Source organism: Oncorhynchus gorbuscha, linkage group LG04 (genome assembly GCF_021184085.1).
Source record: "Oncorhynchus gorbuscha isolate QuinsamMale2020 ecotype Even-year linkage group LG04, OgorEven_v1.0, whole genome shotgun sequence".
Classification (NCBI taxonomy): domain Eukaryota; kingdom Metazoa; phylum Chordata; class Actinopteri; order Salmoniformes; family Salmonidae; genus Oncorhynchus; species Oncorhynchus gorbuscha.
Window position 1 is genome coordinate 38,631,726 of NC_060176.1, and position 21,907 is coordinate 38,653,632.

General features: G+C 41.4%; 2 protein-coding genes across 5 annotated transcripts in view; both read left to right on the top strand.

Moving 5' to 3' along the window:
* The window catches only part of nos1 (nitric oxide synthase 1 (neuronal)), a 67,137-nt gene extending 61,961 nt beyond the window's left edge, over positions 1-5,176 (top strand). For all 3 annotated transcript variants that reach the window (XM_046346741.1, XM_046346742.1, XM_046346743.1), the window contains 3 exons: positions 466-660; positions 1,366-1,484; positions 2,050-5,176. In XM_046346741.1, coding sequence (XP_046202697.1) covers positions 466-660; positions 1,366-1,484; positions 2,050-2,065 — 330 coding nt within the window. In that variant the 3' untranslated portion in view covers positions 2,066-5,176. The remainder of the gene's footprint in view (positions 1-465; positions 661-1,365; positions 1,485-2,049) is intronic.
* Positions 5,177-5,673: 497 nt separating this feature from the next.
* lrrc74b (leucine rich repeat containing 74B) lies at positions 5,674-21,864 on the top strand. Of its 2 annotated transcripts, XM_046345175.1 has the most exons (11): positions 5,674-5,985; positions 6,329-6,527; positions 10,284-10,426; positions 11,131-11,263; positions 11,909-12,115; positions 19,506-19,615; positions 20,024-20,139; positions 20,425-20,503; positions 20,733-20,828; positions 20,956-21,072; positions 21,267-21,864. In XM_046345175.1, exons 1-10 carry the CDS (start codon positions 5,824-5,826, stop codon positions 21,070-21,072), a joined length of 1,362 nt encoding a protein of 453 aa, XP_046201131.1. In that variant the 5' UTR covers positions 5,674-5,823; the 3' UTR covers positions 21,267-21,864. The 2 variants fall into 2 exon arrangements, 1 of the variants encoding a protein (XP_046201131.1); XR_006838338.1 differs by lacking the exons at positions 20,425-20,503; positions 21,267-21,864.
* The last annotated feature ends 43 nt before the right edge of the window (positions 21,865-21,907 follow it).

Sequence of the window (21,907 nt, forward strand, 5' to 3'; positions counted from 1 at the left end):
AAACACCGCTGTAGCTTGACCTCACTCCACCACAGATATTGGAGGATGTGTCGGATTGAGCACAGCTCATCCAAAAAAAACACATCTTTAGCTTAAACAGATTTTTATGGGGATGTTTTTATTACGCTAATTAGATTTCATCAGGGACAAAAATGCACCTGAGGGTTAAACACGAACATGTGTCTCTGACAGTAAAGACACAGCAACACAGACAGAGGTCATGTGGGAGATGTATGTGTGCATGTGGATTTATGAATTTGTGTATCCCTTTTGTTTCCCCTTCACTCCTCACATGGAGCACCATTTTATGCACAACTATCCTCAACCCCAACGCACAATCACTACAATCTGTTCATTGCCTTCAACTGTCTATGAGCCTGTATCTTTCTCTCCCTGTTAATCGCTATATGATTCTATTAAATCTCTCTCATTCGATCTCTTTCTTCCCCTATGTCTCTGACACAGAAATATGTGCAGGATGTGCTTCGTGAGAAGCTGTCAGAGACTGTGTACCAGTGTCTGAGGGAGGAGGGAGGACACATCTATGTGTGTGGGGACGTGGGTATGGCCGGGGATGTCCTCAAGACCGTCCAGCAGATCATCAAATTGCAGGGAAACATGACACTGGAGGACGCTGGGTTCTACATCAGCAAACTCCGAGTAGGGACAATATGCTTCACTATATTGTACAACTGTTAACAAACGAACCAACCTGACGGACAAAACATACAAAGTAACTAAGTCGAGCAATTTAGATTTAGACCTTGGAAGGTTCCCTTTGTGAGACGACTACACTCCTTAAATACCTACTTGTGGATGATTTTCAGAATGTGACCGACGCATTCAGAATGTTGTTCAGTGGGATTCAAAAGAGAACTGAAAGGAGGGCTCTTACATTTAATGACTCAAAGAAAGGGAAACCAAAAACACAACTTTCAAAGATTTTAATTAGCCATTTTAAACCACCAGACAACCAACTGTACAGACTGCGTACTGCACGTAAAATATTGAAATCAAAGGGTCACATGAGCAAAATGGCTAGGTCACTTTTGACTAAGCAGAGGGGGTATATAATCATACACATTTTGAAAGCGCTGCCTGCAACATAAAATGTCCAATTTATTATTGATCAACTGATGAAAGCTTTTATCTAACCCTTGGGGATTTGAACCATTTTTTTAAATGCAATGCTGTACTGTACAGTGACAGTGTAGTGACACATCACTGTATCTGTCTTTTCTATCTGTCCACAGCTCACCACACTGAATCAATGGTATCTTCCTGTGTCCGTGTAACCTCATTTTGTTTATTGTATCATTCTGTGCCCCCATCTTATCTCACAAATCTTATCATCTCTCCTCGCAGGACGAGAACCGTTATCACGAGGACATCTTCGGTGTCACGCTGCGTACCTATGAGGTCACCAACCGGCTGCGTTCAGAATCCATCGCCTACATCGAGGAAAGCAAAAAGGACTCTGACGAGTGAGTCTAGAGTTTACCCCCCCCCCCACAGCTTCCATTCTGTTCCCTTCTAGTTCTTTCACGGTGACCAATTGTCGCCAAGACGTCTTTGATGTCTTTGCATGTTTGTGCCATACTTGTAGGAGGGACCTGCAAAGCTGTAGATACACTGGAGATACAGCCTCTGGTTTGATTTACGACCGTTTTCAAAATGCAGAACGGGTAACCATAGAAATCAGTTGAAAAGGGCTCCAACTCAACTAACCGGATTGCAGTGTTAGCGAGGGGCTCTGTTATGTTCTCCACTCACTCTGCGTTTGTGCTTTTAAAGATAAGAGCCTCCTTTTTTTTTATTCATATACACTTGTCATATGAGGAGTGGAGAATTAAGGCTGACTTGCACAATGCCTCATTAAAAAGCTGCAAAATAACGTATGGTGGCTTGTATAGGCCAGCCACAGTGGTTCTGTGTGAAATGTCACTTGAATTTCTCAGTGTTGTGATCAAAAAACCCTTGTTACTAAGTGAGCTGGATGAGTAATGCCTGTAACCTCTCTCTCACTTGCCCTCTCTCTGTTTCTGTCAGGGTGTTCTGCTCGTAGAACCATAAGTGGGGCTTCCGGATCTTTCTGATGTGGACCAATTGGAAGGGCCGTATGCAGCAGTGGAGCAGGGAAATGAGTGACACTACAGCTGGTCGATAATACTGTGCCAAGTTTTGTACTGTAAAGAATATCTTTGGGTTTGTTTTTGTTCTCTTTTATACCAGTTCTGCTTCGTCATGGTCAGTCAGGCTCTGCACTTAGTCTGTAGTAACGTTTGAAATATTTTATTTTACAAGAACATTGATGTTTTGTTCAATTGATTACTTTCTGATTTCATTATGCATCATAATGTGCACCCAGTATTATACCTGCCACTTTGTTGATGCATGAGCAAGATGAGAATATTAGTTAATAAATATATCATACTGTTTGTTAGCTATTTAATGTTAGTCAAAACCTTTTGCTAAACTTTTATATTTGCAGGACTACTTGTGGTACCTGGAAACAAGGTCACAATGCTTTGATTGGCGAATCAGTTTAAGTTCCATTCCCAACCAACTGACTCTGGGGCATTTCAGTGTATACAAGGCCAAACCCATGTCAGTCAGAGCTGGTCTAGCCTGCTTTGGTGTGTATTGTTCATAACTGGGATTCCAGTTTATTTTTTAAATTATTTTTTTTAAAGGTTTTGTAAGAGTGTGGGAGTGAGAGAAAGGGATGGAGAGAATGAAAGAGGGAGAGAACTAGATACAGACAGGCTATGCTCAGAGAGCAGTGAAAAACTATGAACTGGATTTGGTTAACCTATAACCTCAACCTTCCGGCCACACGGTCATCCAAAACTACAATAGTGTTCAGACTCTCCTTGAAAGTCCATTAAAATGCATCTGCTTCTCTTGTCAGCTTTCTCTGTTTCCTGCCTGTCTGTCTCTCCGTCTGCCTGTCAGAGTATAAGTTGTGTCGCCATTTTGTGGTCTGGTTTCACAACAGTAACTGCATATAGATGTGGATGAAAGCCATTGAAATGTTTGAAATGTCCTGTCATGCCATGGGAAAGCCTATGCATGTGTATCTCTTGTATACATTCTCATAACCAATATTTAAGTATATTACACACAAAAACAACTATGTATAATCTAGAGGGCTCTGCATCTTATAAATGGTATACAATATTATCAAAGGAAAAGTCCATGGTACATATCTGACTGCCTTCCTATCCTATTTATTCGCTAAGACCAAATGCTGAGGTATTGGGGTGCTGTCTAATGGCTTGAAAGTAATTTGCATAGTATTTACAATGGGGAAAGAGGAAGGAACGGATTCATGATTTCAAATTAATCAAGAGGTTGGGTTGCTATACTTTGCTGGTTCTCCTTGACCAACCAATACCATATCCTTGCGATCTCCATTTTTACCATCATTATAACCTTCCAGAGTTTCATACATGGCTATCTGTATGTAACTATCCATGTGAAGGAACCCTGCAGTGTCTTGTCTTATCTGATCTGGATTTAGAGTAGATTGGCGTAAATCTCACGAAGGCATAAATCTCGAATAGAAGAAATCTCAAACAGCAGAAATCTCATGTTATGGTTTTATCGTTCCTTCATGTCTGTCTGCCTCTGTCTGTCCGTCTCCCGGTCTTTCACTCAGTAACTCTATCCCTCTTTCTCTCTGCCACCACCTCCAACTGCCTGCCCACATGACTTGTGATGCTGCCACAGCTCCCCCTCTCCTCCCTGAGACCTGACACCTGTCTGAAGGTCTATCAAGTGCTGTGTGTGTGCGTGCATGCGTCCATGAATGCTGTGTGATAACCACGACAAAATACTAAAGTACTTTTTGCGAAAAACAAAAAGTATTTTGTCTGCATGCATTCTCCAGTCGCTGGAACCATCCACTTTATACCCTTGCATGCTCTTTGTCGAGAATTAAATGAACCTTCCTTCTGCCTCCCCCCTGCACACACACCAACCTTGAATGCTACAGCATGTGTGCCCTCTGCAAACCCAAACAATTCTGATTTGCATTCTCAAGGTCAAGAAATAGATCATACAGGTCATTGCGTTTGAGTGTTGTCATTACAATTCAACTATGTTGAGTTTACTTAATTATTAAATAAGGTTAAGGATGATATCTTAATTCAAATGATATGTTTATTGCTGACGGGTTTGCGGCGCAAGCTCGTGTTAAAGCACTGTTTTTACTTCGTTTCCCACTTTTCACTGAGCATCATTTGAAGGCCATGCCTTTGCAGGGCTGCTGTTTCTATTCTAAACATGTCATTGACGTTTTGTGGTAACATTGGTTATCAGTGGTAACCAACTCCGCAGTAACCTGTGGATTTTCTTTTCTTCCTTAAGTACTTCCTTTGTTTCCAAACTAAAATGGCCACCAGCATGATTGAAACGTAATGGCTTTCTGTGTTCTATCTCTCTGTTACTTACTGGCGCATATAGAGTACGTTTTTAATGGGGGAACATTTTTGTTTTTGTTTTGGGGATAAATAGGCAAACCTGTTTAATTGTTCCTCTTGCTGAATGTTTTCTTCTTCCACATTAATTTGTTTAAGCAGGTTTTGGGGGAATTGAAATGAGGGCTGCCAAAACTCTGTAAAACGTGCAACAACAACAAACAAACACAAACAAACAAAACAAAATATATAAATATAGCATATATACTAAGACAAAAACAAAACTAAACTATTTGAACTAACTTTTTCTAAGAATGTATTTTGATGATTTAATTATTATTATTATTATTATTGTTATGTCTCTTCTGCTTGGTAAAAAAAGAACCCATCATAAAACAAACAAGGACTACAGTGGTCTCCCTGATATCCTTTAGGCACGGGAAAAACCACAGCACCAGCTGAATGCATGATGTACTGTACCTCTGTCCTCCTTTAAAGAAAAGCTCTGTCTACCTACCAGCACTTGTGTCACTCATTACGACTGTGACTCCATCCATCCATACAGTGTGATGGGACAGACGGTTGATGTGCTCAAGGGGTTTCTGTGTTTGTATCGCTGCTGCTAAACTCCAACAACCCAAACAGCCTCTGCTATATGCTCCTTGGTGTGGAATTGATCGACCTTGGCGGTTTCCATTTTAGTGCATACTGCAAGGAACTTTGCATTTACTTAATAAAAAGAAGCATTAACAATATGTCAATACCGTGTTTGTATTTTCTTTCGTTTTTTAAAACTAGTGTCATGGGACCAAAAATGAGTGAGATGTGGATAGTGAAGTTTAAGGTCAGCTTGGATTGTTGTTTCAAAGATTAAGTATGTATAGGAGATCTATTGTGTACAATCCATGTCCTGTGCCTTTTTATGTGTTGAACTGATTTATAATTACTGCAATCTAGCCAGCTCTGTGTGCTTCCTGCTCTTGTTGTCATTCTCAAAGCCTTCACAACAGGGTAGGGACTCTGGTACAATACAGGCACCGAGATGCAGAGTGTAGGCAGTGGCACTCAGCTAGAAATACAATCCAGCACCATGGTAACCTAACAACAAAGTAAATTAGTCCAACATTAAATCAGCCCCTGTGTCCTCAGCCTCCTGTGGATTGGTGGGTGTGAGCCAGAGTGAAAAGCCCACAACTTCCTAATTAGCTGAATCGCTTGCCAGTCAATAGTTTTTACTAGGTTGACCCTCCTACTGAGCAAGGTATGTTGCGGCAGCAGCCAAAAAGTTTACTGCACTGATTTCTAACACACTTAGAGTTACATCAGCAAAACTACCTGTGAAAGCTTACAAGCAGCAACATCTATTGGGTGGAAGACAAGCCAAGTCCATTGTGTTGGAACCATGGTCGTTGGGAAGAAGTTGGCCAAAGAGTCCCTGCTGCCGTCTGTGCTGGAGGATGATGACGCGGAGACGGAGAGCGAGAGAGCGCAGCTGGGTGGGATAGGGAGCCGACCACCCAGCAGACCCAGGAAAGCTTTCAGTAGGGGAAGTGTTGACCGACAGGTAAATGAGCAGGTGGATCTGACTTGAGAGATTAATAGATGGAGGATATAGATTTGGTAGTGTGCCACTGGAAAATGTTTTTTCGTCTCTTGTCTTTTACTTTTGTCAATATCCACTTTGAGGGACACAGTCCTACTGGTTTGCTTGATTCGTCTCTGGTTAAAAGGCATGAATAAATACCAGTGTACTACAGCTCTCGAGAGTTTGAGTTATGCCGCCCTGTACTTAGAGTACATCTCTAATACAGGGATGCCTCCACTATTATTCTAAAACCAGCTGCTACAGTATGATCAGTGTCTTTTATTTGAGCCTCAGCCGCATTCTCTCCCACTCCCTGCTGCAGACAGTGACCCGGTCAGGGTCCGGCCGCCACTCTAGCCCTGAGGGGGAGGTGTCAGTCAGGGGTGAGAGAACGGAGGATGAGGGGGAGGAGGAGGAAGAAGAGGGCAGTGGAGTTGGCGATGGAGACTCACAGGAGAGGGGGAAGGAATGTGTCATCACAGCTTCAGATGAGGACTATGACACAGACTTGGAGCTGGGAGGTAGGTAGCACATCATAGCCCTGCGAGTTCTTAATAAAAGAGAGAATGAGAGAAAGGTAGGTGAATCACAAGTTCTGATAAAAGGGTGTACGAGAGCTAAGGGGCAGAGCGTGCGTGTGGTTTGCCACTCTCATTTATGAGAAATGGCTAACTGATGAGTCGTGTTTGACATGAACCTTTTCATCTCTGATAGATCATCACACTTTCACATGCTCTTTCTGTTTGTATCTCTCTCTCTCTCGCTCTCTCTCACTTTCTGGAAAGACATCGTTTACACTTTCATATTCCCTCTCACACTTTCATAGAAAATAAACCTCATCTTCTTTCTGAAGCCCCTACTGTGATCATTTGATCATATTTAGATCATGCATTGAACATGAGCAACTGTCCCAATAAGTCTCTCTCTCTTTCCATCTCTCACTTCCCCTCCCCCTCTTCGCTTTTCCTACTGATCAGTTGAAGGGATGCAGAAACAAACACCTACACACACTCCTGCTCAAACATATATTCCTGTTCTGCATCTTAATTACTTCATCTAGGCTTTGTAGTAAGGCCTCTTTCACCATAAGTGAAGGCCATCTGGTACATGAATGAGCTATAACCCACTACCCAGTCCCCAGACGTGGTGAAATCAACCGCAAGGGACTTTAACGACCAAAGTCACATTGACAGCTTAGAATGCCTCAGAGGGATATGTAGAGATGCCAAGTCCTTTAACTCAATGTTTTGATAGTGAGCGGCTCTGTTGGAGAAACGTATTGCTGGTTTAGATCTGGGTTCAGATACTATTTGAAATCTTTCAAATATTTTGAGCATTTGCCTTAGTTTGTCTGAAGTGCTCAGTGGACGGAGTTTGCTGTGTTGGGACTATTCTATTGGTTCCATTTTCAAGATGGCGCCGTACTGTATGTCTGCCGTCTTGTGAGCTCTGACCCAACTATTTTGGCGTTTATCTTTATTTATTTTGCACAGAATGCATCCGTTATCATTTATTATGCTCGAAAATAACTTTTGAACATCACGTTTACTAACCTCAATTCTGGCTTCAACGTCCACTTCAACCCATCTGCCCTGGGCTCTTTGTGTAATTCAAGAGGAAACGTCAGCAAAAAAGAGACAGGAGAGGGAGAACCCTGGGGAGATTAAGGTGAAGGGAAAACCGCCCTCCATTCTATTGGCCAATTTCCAGTTTCTTGATAATAAGATGGATGACCTCCGATCGCAGATTTGCTTTCAACGGGACTCTCTGCCATTCTGAAGCATGGCTTTCGGACAAGATACCCCCCAAAGCAATACAGTTTGATGGATTCTCCATTCACCGAGCAGAGGATATTGGATTCAGGGAAATCGAGAGGGGAGGGGTATGCCGCTTCATCAACAGCAAATGTTGTGCTGACTCTAGTGTCTCTAAGTCTTGACCCATTGTTAACCCGTCTTGGAATACCCTTCTACCTCCTGAAAGAGGTTTCAGCTGTTATCGTGACTGCTCTAAATATTCCACCTCAGGACAAGAAAAACAACAAGCTAGTACTTAATGAACTGTACGAGGCTATAACCAAGCAGAAAACCTTGCCTCTGGAGGCTGCTTTCCTTGTTGGCGGTGAATTGAATTCTGCGTCATTAAGACACAATGCCCAACTTCCATCAACACATCTCCTTCGCCACTGGAGGTGATAATGTCCTAGACCGCTGTTACTCTACCCACAAACAAGCGTACAAGGCCCTCCCTCATCACCCCTTTGGCAAAGCAGATCATGACTCTATACTCCTGCTTCCTGTTTACAAGCAGCCGCTCTCAAACAGGAAGCACCCGTGATGCACTCTGTTGAGAAATGCACTCTGTTGAGAAATGGCCCTCCAAATCGGATGCTACGCTACAAGACTGCTTTGCTAGCGCTGACTGGAATATGTTCAAGGACTCCGCCAATAGCATCAACTAGCTAACCACCGCCGTCACCAGCTTCATTAGGAAATGCATCGCTGACGTCCCCACAGTGAAGGTTCGGTGCTTCCCCAATCAAAAGCCCTGGATTAACACCGAGGTTGGTGCTAAACTGAAGGACAGGGCTATTGCAGCAAACCCCAAGGCTACGGCTGAGGATACGAACAAGTACAAGATGTCCAGCTGCAACCTTCGCAGAGCATGCAGCTGGTAGGCATATTCACAATCATTTTCAACCTCTCCTTGTCCCATTCTGTGATCCCCATCTCAAGCTGACCACCATCATTCCTGCTCCCAGGAACTCTAAGGCTACCTGCTACAATGACGACCACCCTGTAGCACTCACATCTGTGATCATGAAGTGCTTTGAAAGGTTGGTTATGGCACACATCAACTTCATCATCTTAGACACCCTAGAGCCACTCCAATTTGCATACCGCGCCAACAGATCCATAGATGAAGCAATCTCAATTGCACTCCACACTGCCCTAGACCACCTAGATAAGAGGAATACCCATGTGAGAATGCTGTTAATTGATTAGAGCATAGTCCCTTCCAAACTCGTCAACAGGCTTGGGACCCTGGGACTGACCACCTCCCTCTGCAACTGGATCCTGGACTTCCTGATGGGCCGACACCAGGCAACATCACTTCTGCCATATTGAACGTCAACACGGGGGCCCCGCAGTGGTGTGTGCTTAGTCTCCTCCTGTACTCTCTGTTCACCGACGCCTGCATGGCCACGCACGACTCCAACATCATCATCAAGTTTGCTGATGATACAATCACCGGCGACGATGAGACAGCTTACAGGGAGGAGGTCAGTGACCTGGCAGAGTGGTGCCAGGAAATAGTCGCCCCCTCAATGTCAGTAAGATCAAGGAGCTGATTGTGGACTACAGGCAATGGGGGGGAGGGGAAGGGCTGCAGTGGAGCGGGTCGAGAGCTTCATGTTCCTCGGTGTCCAAATCACTAAGGACATAAAATGGTCCACACTCAAGCAAATCCTCAAAAAGTTATACAGCTGCACCATTGAGAGCATCTTGACTGGCTGCATCAATGCTTGGTATGGCAACTTCATCCCCCTTGATTGCATGGCGCTACAGATGGTGGTGTGGACAACCCAGTACATTACTGTGGTCGAGCTCCCTGCCGTCAAGGACCATATGAGTCAGTGTGAAAGGAAGGCCCGGGAATTTGTTGAAGACTCCAGGCACCCAAGCCATGGACTGTTGTCACTGCTTCCGCACAGCAAGCGATACCAGAGCAACAACTCTGACACCAACAGGCTCCTTAACAGCTTCTATCCCCAAACCATAAGACTGCTAAATAGCAAACAAAATGGCTACACAGACTGTCTGCACTGACCCTTCTGTTTCATTTTGTATTTTTGCACTGACTCTATGCACACTCACATACTCGCTCTACACACTCGCTCATTCACACTGACACTCCAATACACACACACACATACTTAATTTGCTCACATACATAACACGCACACACATTCCTACTGAATCTAGACACACACACACTCACATAGAAACATCATATACGCTGCTGCTACTCTGTTTATCATATATCCTGATGACTAGCCACCTTAACTCTAAACATATCTTCCCCTACCACTCCAGCATCCCTTCACATTATAAATATGGTATTGGCACTGACCCTGGAACTGACCCTGTAGCTTACTTACCTTCTTCTACTTCCCGTGTGTTTATATTCTACTTAGAACTTGAGACATTGTGTCAGGCAAGTTCATTCATGCCCAGCTAAAGCATATGTATTGTGTCTGCTTGGTTCTGTTGCAGATGTGAAGGAGGCGTATGACCCGACGGGCCAGACTCGATACAGGGAGGCGTGTAGAATGTTCAACGTAGTCCCTGTATCCTATTTCCTGAAACACATGGGCAATACTGAGCTAACCATGATGCACCATGGCCTCGGGCCTCAAGTAAGACTGACCAGACCAGTGCCCTGTTTAATAATGCAAAACGTTTCCCTTCCACGGTCTCTTCCCTCATTCAGTTACTCTTTACTTAACTCTGTATCATTGAGGCTAACGCTACCTTGCATCTGCAAAAGCTGTGCACTTAAAACAGCACTGAAATACCACAGTAGCCAGCCATATGCTTGTTATCTAAATGCTAAGTAGATAGTTGTATGTTCTGGATACTATTTAACACCAAATGTACTGATACGGCTGACTGACTGGAGCCTGAAGCTATCTTTCATATCATCTGCACAGCCATGTACTCTCTCTTTAGCCAGGCAAAACTACAATTTCTTAGACTGTCTCATTCCCTGAACCCACGCCTCCCTCCATGTGACCTCTGTCTGCTTCATTAGTCTAAACCATGGAGCATCTCTTTTATTATTAAACTGTGCAACAAAAGCCTAGAGGATATGAGAGGTCCTTCAATAAAGAACAAGGTCATTCTGGCACCCATTAGATGGGTGAGGTGTTTTCATTATAGGTACCTGGTAAAAGAGGCAAAAACCCACACATACAGGCACACACCTGCTCTCGAGAGCACATACTATTTCCATTTTTAAAAAAGAGGGGGAAAAAACAACAGGAGACGAAAGAGAGAGAAAAAGACAAAAGAGAGAGAGAGAAACAAACTAAATAGTCTTTGTGTGAAATGTGTTCTGTAGGGCACCAAAGCACTGGCGGTTTCCTTGGTAACCAACACTTCCCTCCTGAAGCTGAACCTCAGGGATAATTGCATGGAAGGGACTGGCGGGGCTGCCATGGCCGAGATGTTAAAGGAGAACTGTTACATCACAGGTGGGCACTCCACCAACCTCCAATCCGAGGCCCCGGGGACCCAGGAAGGCGGCGGTGCCACCCACACCCATCCGCGCGCCGACCTCACTCACTGCCATCCTTGTCGTGCCTCGACACCTCGGGACCTATTTAACATTCAGTCAGTGTCTAGTTAGCAGCAAGCTCCGTACACAGTTCATGATCCAAGGGAGAAATTGTTTCACCGCTGAGTGTGTCATTAAATCCACAACCACAATTCCAATGGTTCTAATTCAGAACTAATAAATGTCATTCACAATGCCTTTATGACACTGCTATTAGAATAATAGGTTAACTGTTGCCAACGAAAGTGGAATGTGATGCTTTAAGGTGATGTATCTCACCTGAACAAAAGATGGCAGATGACTCATTCGATTACATTCGATTTTAAACATGTAGCTTTGATGAGAGAACAAAGTGGTCTCAACAAATACAAATCAATTGAATAATCTTTATAATGTGGCAGGCAGACAACATTACAACAGGATTAATACATTAATGACAACCTATACCATATAAGAGGATAGGACAGATACTCACAAACTACAACTAACAGCTCAACCTTCTGCTCTACTCTAACCCTGTATGACCTCAGACCTCTCTGTGACATGTCTGTCTCCTTCTCAGAGGTGGACCTGGGGGAGAACAGGCTGGGGGAGTGTGGTGCCCAGACCCTGTCCAGTATGCTGCAGGAGAACACCACACTGGTCTCACTCAACATGTCTGGGAATGAGCTGGCTGACCGGGCCGCACTACACCTGGCCCAGACCCTGACCTCCAACACTAAGCTGGAGACCCTAGACCTCAGTCACAACACCATAGGAGATGCAGCAGGTAGGGTTTGGGCAGTGTGTGTGTGTGTGTGTGTGTGTGTGTGTGTGTGTGTGTGTGTGTGTGTGTGTGTGTGTGCGTGCGTGCGTGAGTGAGAGAGACCTTAGCCACAACATGATGGGAGACACAGCAGGTACAGTAGGGTTGTAGGAGTGTGTCTATCTAACCCAAACCCTGGACATACATACATACACACATACATACAGTACATTAGGGGTTGGATACCCTGGGCATGAAGAGGTGACGGAGAGGGAAAGAGTTTGGGTAGGGTACCCACCTCAGCCACAACACCATGGGAGGTACATAATTTAATAGTTGTGTGTCTTGGATTGGGTGAGGTGGTAATTGGAGAGGAATTGTGCATTTAAGCAATAAGGTACGAGGGGGTGTGGTATATTGGCCATAAACCACAAACCCCCGAGGTGCCTTATTGCTATTATAAACTGGTTAACAACGTAATTAGTGCAGTAAAAGTAAATGTTTTGTCATACCTGTGATACACGGTCTGATATACAATGGTTGTCAGCCAATCAGTATTCAGGGCTCGAACCACCCAGTTTATGATTATTCCATTCAAGAAGTTCATTTCATTGAAGGTCTCAGAGAAATTACATATATTTTTCTAAAGAATACTGGATAACAACCTCCACTCTACAGTCACCTCTGGTGTATTTCACAGCACTTGCATGTTAGATAAACAAATTAATGTAATCCACTATAACTCCCAACAAAAGTGAATCACTTCAATTTCAAGCTCTAAATGCCCTTATCAATCGCTCAAATGTATCTGTTTATCGCTATCCAGTGGGGCGTAGAAAACAGTTCCCGACAACTGAAATCTGTTCCAGACAACTGAAAAGACTGCAGCCAGTGAGTTTATGAAACACACAGACACACACCGGTGGTGACATATTGATGCAGAGCGGCTAGACACAGACCACATATTTTGTAGCAGATTGTGGCATTCAAAGGTCAAGAAATCTCCTTCATTATGAGCCCACTCAATTAGGATGTGGTTGTGGATGAGATTTGTAACAAAAACCTTTACCTGACGCAGAGTATATGACAAACCAGACCGTGGGGCTTCAGGCAAGGCCTGAGAAATGGAATATATACACATTTTTAAAATACAAAAAAATTATAATAATATACTTCAAATACGAGATGTATTTTTCTAGTATATGTGAAATATACTAGAAATATAATATCATTGCACTTCCATACACTTATTAAAAGTGTACTTTATATTCATAGTATTTTTTTCAGTCTTTTAGTACACTAGAAATATACATTAAACTTAAACACACTCATTAAAACTGTACTTAAACTTCAAACACTAATTGTAATTTATTATATTAATTGAAAATACACACTGTTTTTAAGTTGAAACATTTTTTTTTTTTATGAAAGTGATCAAGTACACTAAGTAGGCAGTGCCTTGCTAAAGCATTCATACCCCTTGGATTCCTTCACATTTTACTGTGTTACAAAGTGGCATTAAAATTGATTTAACTGTCATTTTTTGTCAACAACGAACTCAATATACTCTGCAATGTCAAAGACAAAGTAAAATAATAAAAAATAAGATTAATAAAAATTAAATAACTAAATTATAGTCATTGCATAAGTATTCAGCTCCTTTGTTTAGGGAAGCCTAAATTACTGCAGGAGTCAAATTTGGCTTAACAAATCACAGAATATGTAACATGGACTCTGTGTGAAATAATAGAGATTGACATGATTTTTTCATGACTAACCCTTCGTCTGTTCCCCATACATACAACATCTGTAAGGTCCCTCAGTCGTGTATTGAAATTCAAGCACATATTCAACTACAAAGACCAGGGAGCCTTTCGAAAGCTTCATAAAAAGGGCAGTGATTGGTAGATCGGTAACAATATCAAATCAGACATTGAATATCTCTTTAATAAGGTCAAGTTAATAATTATGCTGTGGATTATGTATTAAACGACCCAGACACATCAAAGACAAGACAAGTAGGACCTTCTGAAATGAGCTGCAGCACAGGAATGAAACTGCTCAGGGATGTTACCATGAGGCCATTGGTGATTGTAAAACAGTTACAGAGTTCAGTGGCTGTAATGCGAGAAAACTGAGGATGAATCAACAACATTGTAGTGACTCCACAATGAATAACTTAAATGACAGAGTGAAAAGAAGAATATAAATATACAGAATAAAAATATTCCAAAACATACATATTGTATGTAACAAGGCACTAAAGAAATATTGCACTAGCCTAAAATACAAAGCCTTATGTTTGGGGCAAATCCAACAACACATCACTGAGTAACTGCCGCCTTATTTTAAAGCATGGTGGCGGCTGCATCATGGTATGGGTATGCTTGACATCGGCAAATACTTGTTAGTTTTTCCGGAAGAAAAGAAACAGGTTGAGCTAAGAGCAGGAGAAATCCTAGAGGAAAACCTGATTCAGTCTGCTTTACAACAGACACTGGGAGAGGAAGTCACCTTTCAGTAGGTCAATAACTCAGAACACAATCTACACTCACCAAGAAGACAGTGAATGTTCCTTGAGTAGCCAACTTACAGTTTTGATTTAAATCTGATTGAACATCTATTGCAAGACTAGAATATTGCTGTGTAGCCATGAGCACCAACATCTTACAGAGATTGAAGATTTATGAAAATAATAAAGGGCTAATATTGCACAATCCAGGTGTATAAAGCTCGTAAAGACTTACTCAAGAAGACTCACTGCTGTAATCACTACCAAAGGTGTTTCTAGCATATATCGACTCCGGGGGTTGAATACTTGTGCAACGACTATATTTTAGTTATTTATTTTCTATCAATCTTTATAAATTTTATTTAGAGAAATCTTCCACTTTGAGATTAAAGTATTTTGTGTAGATTGTTGACTAAAGAAAATACAATTAAATTCATTTGATGTGATTTAATTTCTATCAATCTTTACCATTTTTGGGGGGAGAAATCTTCCACTTTGAGATTGGAGTATTTTGTGTAGATTGTTGAAGGAAAAAATTACAATTAACAATAATTTGTAACAATAAAATGTGAAGAAATCCAAGGTGTATGAATGGTTTTGCAAGGCACTGTAGTTTCAGTGCCAATAATGAGTTTTGAAGTACTTTCTGAATTCCTGTTCAGAAGAGGGCAGAGAAAGTTGACAAAGATCGTTTATTCCACATAAGCAAACATGTACAGCTGAGGAACATGTTTCTTGAGAGTATACTTTTTTATGTCTCAAGAAAATATACAAATGAAAACACACTCCCCTCAATAATACATGTGCACAATAATTTGCATATTACCCAGCATCCTTTTCTGCCGCTGATGTTTTGATTTATTACATGATCTTGTTCCTCATATTTAGCTTATTTAAATGTTTTGATGTTCATTTTCAAAATTAATAATATTGTACTTTTAATTATACCTTATATATTACTTATTTTATTAAAATGTAAATGTATTAGCGTAATATGAACAACTAAAGAGTGAAATCCCAATAGTGCACTTTGTGATTTACAGTACTGATGACTCACCAAAAACAGATGAATATTTTTTTCTCCTAAACATCTTCTTGAAACAATATGTTTTCGAAATGTATGAAGTTGAACTGTTTGAAAAATGTTTGGTGTTAAAATAGTTTTAATTCAATTATTAAATGAAACCATACACTACCTTACCCACAATGTATTTAAAAATGCATTGGTTTGTTATGAAAAATTATGCTATTGAACATTTGCATTTAAAGTATATATTTTTAATGTATATAAACAAAGTGCATTTACATCTAACCATTCAAAACTAATACAATCTGAACAACATAATAATGGAATATTGCACCATATCAAATAAAAATAAATAATGTGCAAAACTGCAGCAACCCACTTAAAACATTAAAGTAGTCCCTCTTATCTCTCTTCTTTAGTGCCATTTTATAGCCAGCAGCACACATCAATGCTGACCATATTTTACTTTTATGAGAGTTTTGCATTCAGAAATGCAAGCTGCCTCACTTGAGGGGCTGATGCGGTTTCTCCTCTTAGTAATTATTTGTCCCATTTTTGAGAAGACCATCTCAGAGGGAATTGATGTGGCCACCATGCAGTCTCCCTGTCATGAATTCAGTAAGCCGTGGGTAGACAGAGGCCTTGTTCTTCCACCAGCTCAGAGGATCTGCAGATCTTTGTAGGATGAGCTCCTCCAAATAGGATCGGACCTCCATTATGGCATCTACTGAGGGATTCCTTCGTGCTTCATCCCCAGTTGCTCTCTCGTCAAACAGCATCCAAACAGCAGACGTGTGTGGCACTAGTGCTGGTGCTTCTGCTCCATCTGATCCCTCGTCATCCTGTTGCTCTGGTGCCTGAGCCAACTGACTGCTGGGGCTGTCCCTCCCGGCTGCTGAGGTTATTCTTTGAAGAGCCTCATCAATCGCTCTGGCATCACTGAAGGCTAACTTCTTAAACCTGGGGTCAAGTGCAGCAGTTTCTGATAGCACGTGATTATATTCCATTCTGTGGAACTTTCTGTCCATTGATGAAAATAGGGTGTCCTGTGGTTACATTTGCTTCTGTCTAGTGGCTGGGTGTGATTCGCTGCAGACCCTATCACAGGAATATAATTTGAGGCTGTCACATAGCTGAAAAAAGAACAGTAACTTATTAGTTCATGTTTTGTCTACTGATACTACATTCTCATCTACTGCTCATATACATATATAATACTGGATTAAATAATGATGTAGGAAGAACTGCTTACTGTACCTCTCCACAGTGACCTGCTCAAAGGGTTCCTGGACTCTGCACACCTCCTCCACCACCTCCCATTCCTCTTGGGTCAGAGCATCAACAGGTGCATTGACACTGGTCAGGGTAGAGATGATGGCATCCTTTGACTCAATAAACCGCTTAAACATATAAAATGTTGAATTCCACCTTGTAGTGCAGTCTTATTTAGGCCTCAGCTCAGCTATCCCCATCTGGCGTTCTGTAGACTTTAGTTTTTCAGCACCTACTGTGCTCCTGTGGAAGTTTTCCACAGCTGCTTTCACTTTGTCCACAGTGGGCTTCATCACCTTCAGAGCATGTCTTACAATCAGGTTGATTGTGTTGGCAAGAGATGGATGATGGGTCCATTTGAACATTTACGGCTTTGGTTATGTTAGCTGCATTGTCGCTAATACAGCAGACCACTTTTCCATCTACTTGCCATTCTCTGGCCACTCAACAGTTCCTCTGCCAAGTTCTCTGAGGTGTCTGTCGCTGAACACAAAGCAGACCAGAAGACAGCTAGACATAGAAAAATGTTCAATGAAGTGACATGTAACCGACATGTAAGAAGTGGTTACCCTTGATATCCAGCAGTCAGTGGTAATGCAAACTGCAGTAGCTTTTTGGACTCTTTCCCGCACTGAAGCCTGTGTGCTCTCTTACAGTTGTGGAATAAGTGATTTTGAAAGGGTTTTGCTGCTTGGAATTGTGTACGTTGGATTTCTTAAACCTATAATTTCTTAAACCTCTGTCCTCCACGATTGAAAATGATTGGAAATCGGTTGCAATCGTTTTAGCCAATGCAATATCAATTTGGCCTTGTTTTGCTACAGACAGACTTTGTCATAAACCGGTCAATAGAAGACTGTGTTGCTGTGGGTCGTGGAGTAGGCCTACTTGACTGAGTGGATACATCTCCACGTGTGGAGGTGCTGGCTCCACCACTATCACTAGGAGGCCCGCTAGTTTCTCGAAGCTCCGCTACAACTAGCTTCAAAGTTGGGTGCACAGTTCACCGGTGTAGGCTGTGCGTAGAACTGGCTTTGTATGAGATTTTGTTTTGGCAAATTCTACACCGTGCTCTAACATTGTCTACATTATTAAAATGCATCCAAATGCTACTGTGCTTCTGACTAATTTTCCAGCTGTTGTTTTCACAGCTGTCCTTCCTCTCTGTCCTCGGCTGCTAAGTGTGTGACTATGAGTGAATTGGCTCAGTCATCCCTCCTTCTTTGGTTCATTGGTTGACACTGTGTCTGATTGACAGGAACAACGGGTGAGGCTGTTAGTCTGAGCAGACAGTCAGAACGAATGCGTGCGCTTGAGCATTTAGGCCTATATTATTTTATTTCTTTTTTCATTCTTTGAATTAGTTAATTCTATTCATTTAAATCTATTGATTATTCATATCTTAATATTTTTTTATATTTTTATAAAAAGATTTGGCTCTTCTGATATGTGAGCCGGCTCCCAACGTTCACCTACGACCCATCACTAATTTGTAGCTATGGCCACAACTGCTTCAATCAAGGTGACCTTTACGTGACTACTTACAATAGCTGATGTGGTTAATAAGTGGAAGTGTAGTTGCAAAAGAATACTTGAATACTACCTACAGCACCAAGACAACTTGTCAATTGTATTGAAGAACTACAGTACTTGTACTTTACATCTTAGCTTGTGGAAATGGGTATTGCATTTTTGGGAACATCATGATCTGTATAAATTATATAATGCTTTCACATCCTATCTGTACTGTGTACATTTCTATATGGTCTGTGTTGGACCATGTGTACAGATAATAGGGCCTACCCACCAGACCATCACACACATATTTGTAGTTGCAAAAGAATACTTGAAATACATTATAAATATACTTTTTATGTAAAGAAAATACAGGAATTCTAATTCAAATACCATTTTAGTATAATTCTAATTATTGAGAAATATACATAAAATGTTTTTCCCACATGGGAAGTGTCTTCCACGTGTGGGTGGAGGGGGTAGTATGTGTGTTCGTATTATCTTCACTGTCTCTTCTAAAAGGATCCGTGTGTATTAGTTTTGAATCATACACTCATATCAGACACTTAGTACTCTTCCCATCTCTGATTTAATAAATTATATATCCTTTTCTCATACGTTGTGATCGTTGTCATAGGAACACCAGTCTTGAATATTGACCCATGATGATTAACAGTGTCATTGAAGATACACTCACATTAAATTCGTTTTTCTTGACTGTTATTGCCTTTCCACAGAGCAAAATTAGGTAAATAGAGAGCCATCACTGTCTATAACAGTGAATTATATGTGTTGAAAGGAGACATGATCATTGTGATAGAAATGCATTACTCCTCAATGAGGATAATCCACTCTCTTGGGGTGCATCTCCGTTTCAAGTGGCATTCCTTTCCTTCTCTTCTCTCCTTCATATACACTGACAGAAAAGAAAGGTGGACAGGTGAAAGCAAATTCCTGGTAGTGGTAGGGATCCACCATATTGCTTCCAGGTTACAAGAAGAGGAGACAAGGGGGACACATAAAACTGAGGAGGCCATTGAGGAGGCCACTTAAGACTATTGAGACACAGATTATTTTTCTCTCATCAGGTCAGGTCCTGGGACATGCTATCGCTGAGAACACAGGGCTGAAATCATTGAGTCTGGCCTGGAACTGTATACGTGGGAAAGGAGCGGTGGCTTTGGCTAAAGGCCTTGGGGTAAATCACATAACCTTGCGTACATGTTATGAAATCTAGGTCTAGTCCATAGATAGGTATCTGTTGATTTCAGGCGGCTTTGCAGTAACATACCTAGTCCTCACTTTGTGAATGCCTGAGGCTAACACAAGACGTAATAACCTTTATAATAGATCATTTCAACCCATTTATACATATTATGATATTATGATATTTGATAAAACTTTGCTTTTCATCTAATCTCTTGTGAACAGATGTACAAGCTCTGGCACTAGATTTTGGTTCTGGGTTGCCGAGATGACATCTACAGTATCTGATCTTGTTCAAATGATTTCATGAAACTCTAAATGAGCTCAGTTAAATCAGATATTCTGTTCCGGAGTACTGTGAAATAGTTTGTAATAATACCATTCACTTGTAATGTCCCAGGCCAACATATTCCTCAGAACACTGGATCTGTCTTACAACGGCCTGGGTAAGGATGGAGCCGTAGCTTTAGGAGAGGCTCTCAAAGACAACAACACTCTAGAGGACCTCAATATAAGGTACAAAGGTTTTTGCCTGTATTTAATTGTAATGCTTATACACTTTTCTCAATTAACATTAAAAGTTATTAAACAGATGGTCCTAATATAGGCAGTACGGTATGGCGTAAAGCTTTTTATTTCGACGGATGACTACTTACTACCTGTTGAAATTTGTTTGCAAAACTTTCTACAAGACAACTGCTATCATATCAAAATGTGAAGACGTCATTTGAAAGGCAACAGTTTTATATTGCTCGCCCACCCCCCCCAACACTTATTGTTTTTTTTATATATCTCCCACAGTAACAATCGAATACCCCCTGAAGGTGCGATCCGCTTCACCATGGGCCTCAAAGTAAACAAGACAATAAAAAAACTCAATGTAAGCCAGAAAAAAAGAGATTGGCTGTAGTATGGAAAGCAGTGGGGGATATGCGTGAGGGAGAAAATGGTAAAAGTGGGATAAAATGGCTCATCACTATATTTTTCAAGATAAACACCCAAGAAGCAGCCCCAAAAACATGGTCGTAGAAAGACAAAAAAATGATACTTGATACTATGTCTATTAATATCTTTGGTGATTCTATGTTAATTGACCTGCCTTTGGTCAGATGGGGAGGAATCCTATACAGACTGCCGGGTGTTACGGAGTCCTGAAAGCAATCCAGGGAAACGCAGAATCAGCTATGGAGTGCCTGGACTTTTCTGTAGGTCATGGATTTTCACTTGTGTTATTGTCACTTGGATAAATGACCCTTTCACAACACACCACCTACCTATTGATGCAAAGCCACTCACCTGATAATGTGTGTCTCTGTATACTTTAACCTCTAGGACATAACAGTGAATCAGGACTTTGAGGATTTGTACGTTGCCTTAAAAGACATATTCCCAAACATCAGAGTCAAACACGGAGGAAGAATCGACACATTCAGAAAACCAAAGGCCTAAGTGAGAGGTTTTCCATTTGATTACTTTGCATTACCAAGCAACTACCCAAAGTCTATATTGTTTTTGCAAACCAGTGAAACATTACAATGGTTTGTTCTATTAGAGAGAATCACCAACCATGAAGGGAGTCTGAATGAAACAAGTTAATAGTTGTTAGACTAATACAGTTTTGTTTTTATGTTTTATTTCCTTAGTGGCCTGGTTTGACCCATCAAGAGGAAATACTTTCTTCAAGACAGCAAAGCATCTGGAATATCAGATGTTTATGAATTCTAGGTGAATTGAATGCACAATGCATTGACAACCTTTCTCACCTACAGCACCAAGACAACTTGTCAATTGTATTGAAGAACTACAGTACTTGTACTTTACATCTTAGCTTGTGGAAATGGGTATTGCATTTTTGGGAACATCATGATCTGTATAAATTATAATAATGCTTTCACATCCTATCTGTACTGTGTACATTTCTATATGGTCTGTGTTGGACCATGTGTACAGATAATAGGGCCTACCCACCAGACCATCACACACATATTTTCAACCTGGACTCAGGGGTAGACGTTATATAGTAAACAAAATCCTGGGCACTCCAATTAGGGTGTGAATGTTATTTGTAATTAGATAGAGAAAATCGGACCTATCTGATATGAAAATGGATGGCCATCCCTTCAGCGAAGTTTATTTGACCTAAACCCTCCCTAGACGTTTGAAAAATAACAAGTGACCCTCCCCTAGACCCAAAAGAATAATGAAAACATAAAGTGGATAGCAAAGAACATCCTTACCTCACTTCTTCGTTTTAGAAACTGTTCTTAGTCCTGTAAGCATTACA